The following is an 11,715-nucleotide window of genomic DNA, read 5'->3' on the forward strand; positions in this document are numbered from 1 at the left end:
GGGAGGGGGCGCGGTTCCGCAGCTAGAAGCGTTGTCTGAAGATCGTCTGCGCGCCGAATGGCCATGGGTGCGCAGGCGCAGAGGACCCGAGGAGCGGCTTAATATCCTGCGGAGGGATAAATTTGTGAGGAGGAGGCGTGGCTCAATGGAATTGCCTTTCGCTGATTTGCCTCTGTCTCTGAGGGCGTGGCCTAGGCGCCTCCTGCACGGAATGAGGCCGGCTGAATCTAGTTTTCCCTCCGCGTCGGAGGCGTAGCTTGGGGCGGGCCCTTGAACCATCCCTGGACGATTGGCCGTCTCACTCAGGGGGCGTGCCCCGGCGAGCCGTCCATCCTCGGTGCGGTCACTTCCTGTGGAGTTTCCCCAGCCCAGGGAGGAGGGGGAAGAGGAGGAGGGCGAGGAGGGCGGTCGTCCGGGGTTAGGTTCGGGGGGGTGTTGGTCCGTTCAGGGCGGGGGATGACTCACGGCCCATCCCTTCTCCCCGACGCCGCCCGCCCGCGCAGAGCTCACTCCATGGCTTAGCGGAGGAGGCGGTGGCGAGCGGGGGGAGGGGGACTCTTATTTTGTTAGGGGGACCGGGCCGAGGCCCGACTGGCCTGGCAGGGCTCGCCCGGGGCCGGGCGTCATGTCTCATGCGGCCGAGCCAGCTCGGGACGGCGTAGAGGCCAGCGCGGAGGGCCCTCGAGCCGTGTTCGTGCTGTTGGAGGAGCGCAGGCCGGCCGACTCGGCCCAGCTGCTCAGGTGCGGGGCCGCCTGGGGCCGGTAGTGCTGACTGGGATTCCTGGGGGTCCGATCTGGGGACAGCGGGGGCCCCGGACTGGGATTGCAGGCCCTCGGCCTAGCTTGGAGGACGTCGGGGCTCCCGTCTTGGGGGGGCGCCTAAGGAATCTGGCTGTGGCCTGCTTGGACTGAGGCTTAAAGGAGTCGTGGAAGTGCATTAAGGGAGGCCTGGTTCAGATTTGGGGGTCCTTGTCTGCGTCTAGAGGCACAGATACTGTTGTGTCCGGAAACTGGTCTAAGGTAGCTGAACTTGGGAGACTGAGACTCTGATTAGAGGCTGAATTTGGGGTCCTTGAGTCAGGCATGAGGGGGATGAATTTGTGGGAGCGCACTGTAAATGAGGCACTGATTTTAAGGGACTTTTTCCCTCAGTGTCAGAGTCCTGAGGGACAGAGGTGCTGTCTTGGGAGCTTGATGACTCCCAGTGGCTGGTTGCTGGAGGCTGTGTTTGGGGATAACATGAATCTGGAGGGATTTGGGGGTATCTCAGATATGCTGCGTGGGACCAGCCTTGTGAGTGTGTGTGAGTGAGCCAGAGAAGCAACATTCAAGACTTGACCGGAATAATCCCTTCACCCCTGCCCACCCACCCAGCTGGGTCAGATCCCAGGGATAGTGGAAAAGCCCTCTTCCCACACCCCCACAGGGGCTTGAATGGAAGATGGGCAGACAGAGGCGATGGAGATGGTGCACAGAGAAAAAGGCCTCAGACCTTATTTGGGAACCCAAGGGAGGGTCTTGTTTCTGCTGCCACTTGTCCTACCTAGCCTCTCAGCCCACCCTGCTCACCCTTTACACATACAGACACACACACGTTCTTTCTCTCCCCGCCCCCCCCAGTTTGACTCGCAGGCCTGGAGAGAATCTTGAATCTGTCCCTAGAACTGGAATGAGCACCAATTGCACCATCCCTGCCTGGGTGGGTCCTGTCTGGCCTCTTAACCTCGCTCCCATCAGCGGGCTTGGAAGCCCCAGCCCTCTCTGTCCACACCCTGCCCACCCCAGCACCCATCTCTTCCAACTTCTGTGCAATGGGTGTGTGAGCATGGGAGGGGGATTTGCCTACTTTCTGCCTGGGATTGTGCTGAGCTCAGCGACCCCCCAAGCTTCCTCTTCCCTACTTCCTGGGTGGTTTTAGGGCCCCATTGGAGGGTGAGGAAAGGAAGGAAGACAGATCCTTGGGGAGGGGAGAGAATTCTTGTCAAGTGAAGTTACCTACAGTCTCAGGATTCTGAATCTTTGACTAAATTCAAGGATGCACATCCATCTGCCTGCATGATAATGTCCCCTACACACTGGGGTCTCACACCAGCCTTTCCATGTATCGATTCACCATCTTCTAAGGCCTTTATGACAACCTAGATGATCACAGTAGTGGGAGTAGTTGAAAGGGAGGGGTGTACATTGCTTTTATTTTATGTGTTTGTGGGTGTTGGTACTGGAGATGTGTGTGTTTTGATCTCCAAAAAAACAGGAGAGCGTTGGACAGGTTCCTCCAGCCAAGAAAAGAATGTTGTATAAAGCGGATCATCCACTCAAATTCTCCTTGGAAATCCCGATTGTTGGAACGAGGGGAGCCTTTGATGTGTCCGTTTTGTATCTGGATGTGTTGGCATCCCATGAACTCTGGCTGTGGAGGGGGCTCATTTGCGAAGTGGTGGATCCTTCTGTAAAGTGAATCATCGACCCCAGTTCTCTTTGTGATGCATTCAGTTTGTGTTACAATGGACTGTTATGCTGAGGGGTGCCCCTACCGTGCTGTGTGTGTGTGTGGACAAACGTGGGCTCACATTCAGCTGCCAGGAAAACAGTAGGGGGTGTGGGGGCTGGGAGAACTGTTGAATGCAAAGTCAGGAATCCTGCAAAGTGAATTGTCATTCCTAAATTCGTCCTTTCTATTTTCCTCAAACCCAGGTTGTTACACCTGATTGTTAGAGCAAGGATTGGGATCCAGGCACTCATTATTTTGAATCTTAAGGGGTTATGGATAACACAGCAAAAGAGAGTGGGGAGGGGAGAGGGGTGTGAGGAGGGGGGAGAAGATGTGGGGATTCATGGTGAGGGTACCCAGCAGAGTGGGCGAGTGTGAGGGATACATTCTTCCCCTCTCTCCTGATCCCCCCCCTCCCCCCACGGGCTGTTGGAGAGGAGTGAGGTCTCCATACAATCTCCATACAATCACTGACCACCACCCCTACCTCCCCTTGCCCCCAGCCTGAACTCTTTGCTTCCGGAATCCGGGATTGTTGCTGACATTGAATTAGAAAACATCCTTGATCCTGACAGCTTCTACGAACTCAAAAGCCAACCCCTCTCACTACGCTCAAGGTATGTCTCCTCTATCTGACTCTGCTCCCGGTTCCTCAGGCCCCTCCATCCCCTCTTGATGGCCACAGGCCCTCAGTGCCCACCCAACTCATTCTCTCACCAGCTTGCATTTTCCAGACAGTAAAATTAGGGGCCAGAAAGAGCATGTCACACAGGAAAGCAGGTGGCCAAGCCAGGATTCCAGTACCTTGGACGTGACCTCCCCTGCCTCCCCCAACCCCACCTGGGCACCTATTCGGTACACAAATATTGCAGCTTGCCCTGAGTGCCCAGAGACAGGGCGTGGCCTGCTCAAGCTCAGCCCCCAGGTGGGCGGAGCCATACCCACAACCCCTGCTCACCCCCCTCCCCCACTCAACAAACTCACCCACCCCCAGCCTTTGAGGAACCCCTGCTGGTATCCTTTCCCCAAGCTTGGAAGTCTAAATGTGCTGAGTCATCGGCCTGGGCTCTAAGAGAGGGGAGGGGACCTGGAAGAGGGGCAGGAAGAGAGGATTGTGAAATCTCTGAGATTTTCAAGACTGACTAGCTCCTGGAACTAGAGGCCCAGGCAGGGGAGGAAGAAGGGCCTGCGGTTGCCCTTATAACTTGATGCCTACCTCGAGGAGCTCAGGGAGCATCTCCAGCCCCAAATTGAGCTTAAGAGCCCTCTGTAGCTGCATCTACCGCCATAGCCTCTATTCTGCTGCCTCTCGCTCTCCTTTAAATAGGATAAACCCCTTCTCCCAGAGCCATGCAATGGCGTCTCCACTCCATATATGAACAGGCGCAAATCCAGGCTTCATCATAAGGACTGAGGGCTAAAATTCCCCCACCAGACTGACCTCTGAGAGCTGGGGCTCGGTCTGGTTCCAGTGTCTCCTCCATCAGACTGTGACCCCTGAGGGCGGCAACCAGGTCTGGTGCCTGTGTCTCCCCTCCCCATTGTGGCCTCTGAAGGCAGAGAGCAGGCCTGGCTCCTGTGATGACTGCATCACGCTATGACTCCTTAGGCTTGGGATGAGACTTGTAGCTTACCTGTGGCCCCATATTTCCCATTCCACAGCCTCCCAATATCACTGCAGGCCACACCAGCCACCCCAGCTACACTCTCTGCATCATCTTCTGCAGGGGGCTCCAGGACCCCTGCCATGTCGTCATCTTCCTCATCGCGGGTCTTGCTGCGGCAGCAGCTAATGCGGGCCCAGGCCCAGGAGCAGGAGAGGCGTGAGCGTCGGGAACAGGCTGCAGCCTCTTCCTTCCCCAGTCCTGCACCTGCCTCTCCTGCCATCTCTGTGGTCGGCGTCTCTGCTGGGGGCCACACATTGGGCCGTCCTCCCCCTGCTCAGGTGCCCAGGGAGGTGCTCAAGGTAAAGTAACATGCAGAGGCCCTGGGAGGGGGCTACTAGCGACTGAGGAGTGGTCCTGGTGGCTTTTGGGCGAGGTCCTAGGGGATGTAAGGCAGGTCCCAGGTAGTATTAAAATAGGCTGTGCTAGTGTCCCATTGTATTTAGGGTTTCCAAGGTATTCTTGTGGAGTTATGAGCGGTTCTTGGGGCTGTAGGATGTCTTGGTGGACCATGGAGGGTCGTGAGTGCCCCGAGTGGGCCTGGGGTCTGTGAAGTGGCTTTGTAGGACGAGCTTCAGGCACGTGTGATGCACTGGGAGTTCTTTGGCCATTGGAGTGTCTTGGGAACCCATGTGTAGTTCCCAGGTCTGTTAGGTGGTGTCAGAGACTAGAGGGGAGTCTTGGGGACTGTGACTGGGTGCTCACCCAGAAACTGTAAGGGATTCTGTCAGCCAGGGGTGGATCTTGGGGGCTGTGAGGGCTTTCTGAGAAAGGGAGTTTGGGGCCTGAGAGAGACTTACCAGTATTCTGGGAGGGGTTCTCAGATTCTGGGCCCAGTTTGCCGGCCTGAGCCTAGGAACAGGTGACTTCTGAGGCTCTGAGTCAGCCCTCTGAGCCCTCTTCTCCCTTGTCCCTTCTGCCCTCCTCCCCCTTATCCCACAGGTGCAAACCCATCTGGAGAACCCGACGCGCTACCACCTGCAGCAGGCACGCCGGCAGCAGGTGAAACAGTACCTGTCCACCACCCTTGGGCCCAAGCTGGCTTCTCAGGCCCTCACCCCACCACCGGGGGCTGCCAGTGCCCAGCCACTCCCCGCCCCCGAGGCTGCCCACACTACTGGCCCCACAGGCAGTGCTCCTAACAGCCCCATGGCACTGCTCACCATCGGGTCCAGCTCAGAGAAGGAGGTAAGTGGCTGCAGACAACCCTCCCCTGCTCCCCACCTCCAACTTCTTCTAACCCTCTTCCATATTTCCTTCTTCCCCCAGATTGATGATGTCATTGATGAGATCATCAGCCTGGAGTCCAGTTACAACGATGAGATGCTCAGCTATCTGCCCGGAGGCACGGCAGGCCTGCAGCTCCCCAGCACGGTGTGGCCCTGAGAGGGGAGGGTGCTCTGAAAATGAGCACATCCCTCTATCACTGAGACTACACCGTTGCTGGCTGTGTATCTAAGAGACCCTCGCCCTGGATTGTAGTCAGATAGAGAGGGAGGCTGTATGATGAGAATGGGGCATAGCAGTGCCCCGGGGCATTGTATTGAACTGCATGGAGAGGTGGACCTTGTAGGTTTTCATATATATAGGGCGGGGACTTCATGGAGATATTAGAGCAAACCAAGGTGCTTGAGCTTCACTGTGGGAGGGACCAAGAGGTGGGACTCTTATAGCATTTTGACTGTACCAAAAGATTCAGGTCCTTGGGACGTACCCAGACCATGAAGTGATCAAAACATACCAAAAGTCTCAAAACATGGTGTAGTTAGACTTTGAAGCAAATGGAATGCAAATGTCTCTTGCAGCGAACTGTGCCAAGAGGCTAGGTCCTTGTAGAGAGTGGATAAAACTTTCTAGAGCAGAGGATGTACCAATAAATTGTAACATTCTGGTTCTGGAACATTCCAACAGTCCCCTAACTTGCTTTGGGACATACCAAGTGGCTGTAGCTTTGCTTCTTTCCAACTTATCAAGAGGATAGAAGCATGTATAAAAATGGTACCAGCTAGATTTGGACACAGCTAGAGATTGGGACCTTATATTAGATGGATCCAGCAGACTGGTGGGAGTTTCAAGAGATGAAAATTCACCAAGAGGTGGGACTAATTACTTATGGATTAGTGTGTTGATATGTTAGAGTATACCCAGGAGAATATGAAGGAGAAAAAAAAAATCTAGGCTGACATAAAAGCAGTGCTAGTTGAGTAGTTGGTCAAGAAATTCTGAGAGATCAGAGTGTGCAAGAAGATACTAGAATCAGGAGTTTGGTACATGGCAGCCGGAGACCTTATATGTAATGTGGTGCAACGCAATCACAACAAAAGAGTGGAGATTGGGCTGGAACACTCCAGAAGGCCAGATTTTGGATGGAAATTTGCTATGATAATTTCCCAAAGTCTGAGAAGGTGGGGTTGGAGTATTCCAAGAATGCTAAATTGGAATGTCGTGCTAGGAGGGGCTAACGGACTGAAATTTTGCGTTGGAGCGGACAAAGACCTGAGAAGGGTGATTTTCCAGCATCTCTTCTCAGAGCCAGCTCCCGGGTGTGGGAGAGGGGCTTCAGAGGTCACTGAGGGATTTGAGGGGCTGCAGGGGCGTGATGAACAGGCCAGGCAAGCTCCAGTTCCCTGGTAAAGCAGGGTAGGTCCACTTGACCTTGTCCTCCCTGTGGAGTTGCCGTGTGAAATTCCGTTGAAGGAGAAGGAAGGGTTCCTACGCTGTATCAGCCAATCCTTGCATTAGGGGTCCATCTCTGGGGTGTGTGGAGGGTCGGGAGCCTGATGCCGAGAAGGAGCTGAGCCTGGGTTCTGTTCCCAACCGTCGTTTCTCTGCCCTCCCTGCCCCCAGCTGCCTGTGTCAGGGAATCTGCTTGATGTGTACAGTAGTCAGAGTGTGGCCACGCCGGCCATCACCGTCAGCAACTCCTGCCCAGCCGAGCTGCCCAACATCAAACGCGAGATCTCTGGTAAGGGCCAGGCTCGTGGCCCCGTGCACTTGTCCTATACCCAGGCTGAGCCCCCGTCTCCCAGGTCTGGGGGTGGGCCTGATTCTGGGGAAAGGGGTTTAAGCAGACAGAAACTGGGGGCATTTGCCCTCTTTTTTCCATATGGCCCATGGTCCTGCTTTCACTCTACTTCCTCTCATCTGGAGCTTAACAAATGGCCTGTCACCATGACTTCTTAAAAAATAGTACAGAGTGGTGCTTTTTTTAAAAGTCACTTACCCTGCCTGCGCCCACTGAAGCCTACCTCAGCAGCCACACATGCGGCCCTGCGTCTTTCCTGTGCCCAAAGGCCCTGACCACCCGCACTCTCTTCCAGAGACGGAGGCCAAGGCCCTTTTGAAGGAGCGACAGAAGAAAGACAATCACAACCTAAGTGAGTGGGAGCACGTGCTCTTGCCAACGTGCTGTGTGCCCCGGCCTTCCTTGGGGGGCCTCTCTCTGCAACAACCTCCCAACTCTACAGTTTCTCCTCTTCCCTCCTCAGCCAATTGATGACTCTCCCACTCTTTCTTTCTCTCCTTTGCCTCCAAAGTTGAGCGTCGCAGGCGATTCAACATTAACGACAGGATCAAGGAGCTGGGCACCCTCATCCCTAAGTCCAGTGACCCGTGAGTCTGGGCTGGGAGCTCGGAAGGTGGGGCGGGGTCCCCACTCCCCTAAAGTCATTCCTGGGTGGGAACTGCCGGGCAGTTCTGCTCCTCTGACCGTTTCCCACTCAGCTTTCCTCATCCTGAGCAGGGTTGCAACCCCTCACGGAGTCCTCACCTAAAACTGTATGTGCGTGACGTTATGGTCCACGTGCCTTGTCTGGTACCTATAGGACATAGGCACTTAATTCCCTATTCATTTGGCACTTCCTTTATTTATTCGATAAATATATCGAGCTTTGGCTTTGTGTCAGGTACTGTGCTAGGCCTGAGGATACCAGAGGGAACAAAACAAAAATCCCCAAGCTCGTGGAACTGATGTTCTAGTGGAAGCAGGCAGACAGCAAACAGGATAAACAAGTAAAATCCGGACGATTATGATGAGTGTTGTGGAGAAGAATAAAGAATGGAAGGAAGGGGCCAGCCCCGTGGTGTAGTGGTTAAGTGCGTGCACTCCGATGCTGACGGCGCAGGTTCGGATCCAGGGCGCACCGATGCACCGCTTGTCAGGCCATGCTGTGGTGGCGTCCCATATAAAGTGGAGGAAGATGGGCACCGATGTTAGCTCAGGGCCAGTCTCCTTCAGCAAAAAGAGGAGTGACTGGCATGGATGTTAGCTCAGAGCTGATCTTCCTTACAAAAAAAAAAGAAAAAAAATATGGAAGGAAGATGGGGGAATGCTGGGGAGGGTTACAATTTGGGGTGAGCATGGTGAGGACAGGGCAGGCTCCACTGACAAGGAAACATTTGAGTAAAGAGCCTGAGGAGGTGAGGCAGGAGCCATCTGGGTGTCTGGGGGAAGAGTATTCAAGGCAGAGGGCACAGCCAGGCTGGAGGCCCTGAGGTGGGAATGGTTTTCCATGTTCTAGGAGCATTGAGAAGCCACTGTAGCTATAGTGAGACGAATCAGAGGGACATGGGTGAGGAGCAGTAAGGGATTGGGTCAGAGAGGGCTTCCTGGGTTCAGGGTGTGATGAGGCACCGTTGGAAGGTTCCAGGCAGGGGGTCTTCATCTGAGCATTCCATACCCTTGATGTAGCCCCACCTCCAGTTGTAGGCAGGTGGTGGATGCTCCGTCTACCTGGCGCAATCCCCCCGCTCGGCTCCCAAGACTGCATATGCAGCACTCCCTTCTGTCCTCCCCCTCGGGCCCCCAGGGAGATGCGCTGGAACAAGGGCACCATCCTGAAAGCCTCTGTGGATTACATCCGCAAGTTGCAGAAGGAGCAACAGCGCTCCAAAGACCTGGAGAGCCGGCAGCGATCCCTGGAGCAAGCCAACCGCAGCCTGCAGCTCCGAATTCAGGTCAGGAAGGAGGAGGCAGTGATGGGGGTGAGGGGGGCTTCCTGCAGGCAGAGGCAAGGGAAGAACAGGCCAAGATTTCCCTTCCTGGCATATTTGGGGGATCGCCAGGCTTCCCGACTCACGTGATGATGATGATAAGTAGTAATCATAACAATAGCAAGAATAATGTTAGCTAATGTGCATAGCGTTTATTTTGTGCCGTGCACTGTGACAAGAACCTTATGTCTATCTACTAAGTTAACCCTCACAACAACCCTCTGGGACCATTATTATACCCATTTTACAGATTGGGACTCTGAGGCTCATAGACGTTAAGCAACTTGCCTAAAATTATGCAACCAGTGAGTGGCAAAGGCTGAATTTGAACCCAGCCAGCCTGCTCTTTTCACTGTTAACGCTCCTCTGCCTCTGAACCCCATTTTATCCCACCCCGTCCCCCTACGTTTTTGCAGGAGCTAGAACTGCAGGCTCAGATCCATGGTCTGCCGGTACCTCCCACCCCAGGGCTGCTCTCCCTGGCCACAACTTCAGCCTCTGACAGCCTCAAGCCAGAGCAGCTGGACGTTGAGGAGGAGGGCAGGCCAGGCGCGGCAACGTTTCATGCAGGGGGGGGACCTGCCCAGAGTGCTCCCCATCAGCAGCCCCCAGCACCACCCTCAGATGCCCTTCTGGACCTGCACTTTCCCAGCGACCACCTGGGGGATTTGGGGGACCCCTTCCACCTTGGGCTGGAGGACATTCTGATGGAGGAGGAGGAAGGGGTGGTGGGAGGACTGTCAGGGGGTGCCCTGTCCCCACTGCGGGCTGCCTCTGACCCCCTGCTCTCTTCGGTATCCCCTGCTGTCTCCAAGGCCAGTAGTCGCCGCAGTAGCTTCAGCATGGAAGAAGAGTCCTGATCAGGCCTCACCCCTCCCCTGGGACTTCCCCACCCAGGAAAGGAGGACAAGTCAGGATGAGGCCCTGCCTTTTCCCCCACCCGCCCATGAGACTGCCCTGCCCAGGTGTTCTGGGGGAAGAGATGTGATGAGGCCCCACCCCGGTAACCAGGCAAGGAGGAGGAGTCAGATGAGGCCCTGCCCCTTCCCCACAGGACCTGCTGGTGCAGGTATTTCAGCCATGGAGAAGGCAGTGACATCAGGGCCTGTCCACTGGAGATCACAGCCTCGTGCCTGCCCCATGGGACCCACCCTTGCCCAGGTGACGGGATGAAGTCAGCCCGTGTCCTCTAGCGACTGTCCTAGCCAGGTCTCCTGGGATCAGGAGGTGTCAGGATACTGCTCCATCCCCTCTCTTGGAACCATCAGTCTAGTCCATCCTGGCAAGGAAGAGGAGTCAAAATGATGGAAGTCCCACCCTGGGGGTTTAATCCCTGCCCCTTCCCGATAGGAACAGCCCAGTGCAGGTATTTCAGGTGTGGAGGAGTCAGTAAGATCAGGCCACGGAGCGGAGATCACATCCTTGTCCCTTAGCAACATCCCATGCCATCCAAGCATTCCACACTGCAGGGAGGAGTGCTATGTAAGCTCCCCTGCCTTAACCTGGGACCAACGGGACCTAACCCAGGAGGACTCTGAGCCAACCTTGCCCTTGGAGAAGGGTCAGATCTTGAAATCTTGTGGGTTGACATTCCAGACCTAGATCAGGAGTGAGAGACTCCCACCCTTGGGCGGAGTCCTGCCTCCTTCCTTGAAGGGCAGCTTAGGGAGGTGATGGGGATTAGGGGGTACTGAGTCCAGGTTCCCAGAACCAGCACCGCAGTACTCTTCATCATGTAGAGGAACAGGATGAAGGAAAGGGCCTTTCCGGGAAAGGCCCAGGGAAAAGTGGAAGCCTGTCCCACCAAGGCAGAGGCTTGGAGGGAGGGTTGCAACAGCATATGTCCCTCCTCTTTTGTTAATCTGATTTTTTATTGATGTCCTACTCCAGCTAAGTCACCCCCAACCTCCAGCCTCCACCCAGTTCTCCATTTGGAGGAATCTTCCCCATTTCAGAGTTATCAAGAGACATTCCCTGCCCATCCCCACCCCTCCTACCACGTATACCCAAGGTTGTCAGCTTTGGATTGTTGGGGCCAAGCCCCAAGGAGGGTGTACTGAGAGGTCTGTAGGTTTGTGATTAAAATAATAAATGCTAGGCGTGTTTGATGCGCTTTTAACTTTGGCAAAGAGTCTCCTGTCCTTGCTTTTGACTGTGCAGTGAGCCTCCACGCAGGCCAGGAGGAAGAATGGTTCTCGGAAGAAACAGATTGAAGAGGGATCCATAAAAGAATTAGAGAGGCTGGAGGAAAACAACCTGCACACAAAAACCATCGGTTCTTACCTGCCCGCCAGCACCCTCCTAACTGCTGCAAGTGTTTCACCTCATTTATTCTCAGGAATATTCGTCAAGAAAGTGCTGATTCCTATTCCCATTTCCTGTTTGAAGAAGCTGAGGAATAGAATTTAACTATCTGAGATGTACAGCTAGTAAGTGGGTAAAGAGCTAAATGGTCAAGTTAGGTGAGTGAGGGCTATGGTTTGAAAAATGGCACTGAAGGCAGAGGAGGCAAAGAAGATATTCTTGCAAGTTCACTTTTGGAAGTGCTAAGGAAGTGTTTGAGGATAT

At 54.8% G+C, this 11,715-nt stretch overlaps 1 protein-coding gene across 4 annotated transcripts; it reads left to right on the top strand.

Moving 5' to 3' along the window:
* Nucleotides 1–463: 463 nt before the first annotated feature.
* On the top strand, nt 464–11,276 carry TFE3 (transcription factor binding to IGHM enhancer 3). 4 transcript variants are annotated; one of them, XM_004434938.3, is made up of 10 exons: nt 465–741; nt 2,995–3,108; nt 4,154–4,457; nt 5,098–5,343; nt 5,425–5,529; nt 7,003–7,120; nt 7,476–7,532; nt 7,692–7,767; nt 8,964–9,111; nt 9,564–11,276. In XM_004434938.3, exons 1-10 carry the CDS (start codon nt 626–628, stop codon nt 10,005–10,007), a joined length of 1,728 nt encoding a protein of 575 aa, XP_004434995.1. In that variant the 5' UTR covers nt 465–625; the 3' UTR covers nt 10,008–11,276. The 4 variants fall into 4 exon arrangements, with proteins under 4 accessions (XP_087282994.1, XP_004434995.1, XP_087282995.1 ...); XM_087426868.1 differs by having other exon boundaries at nt 464–741; nt 5,098–5,529; XM_087426869.1 differs by lacking the exon at nt 465–741 and having other exon boundaries at nt 4,173–4,457.
* Nucleotides 11,277–11,715: the final 439 nt, after the last annotated feature.

This window comes from Ceratotherium simum, chromosome X, assembly GCF_057802395.1.
Source record: "Ceratotherium simum simum isolate JZ-2026a chromosome X, ASM5780239v1, whole genome shotgun sequence".
NCBI lineage: Eukaryota > Metazoa > Chordata > Mammalia > Perissodactyla > Rhinocerotidae > Ceratotherium > Ceratotherium simum.

Bases quoted from the DNA above. Each gene is read 5' to 3' on its own strand.
- TFE3 (XM_087426868.1), top strand. From the start codon at position 626: ATGTCTCATGCGGCCGAGCCAGCTCGGGACGGCGTAGAGGCCAGCGCG. The intron at 3,109-4,153 runs GTATGTCTCCTC...CCCATTCCACAG, and splicing joins CCCCTCTCACTACGCTCAAG to CCTCCCAATATCACTGCAGG. The intron at 7,533-7,691 runs GTGAGTGGGAGC...TTGCCTCCAAAG, and splicing joins GAAAGACAATCACAACCTAA to TTGAGCGTCGCAGGCGATTC.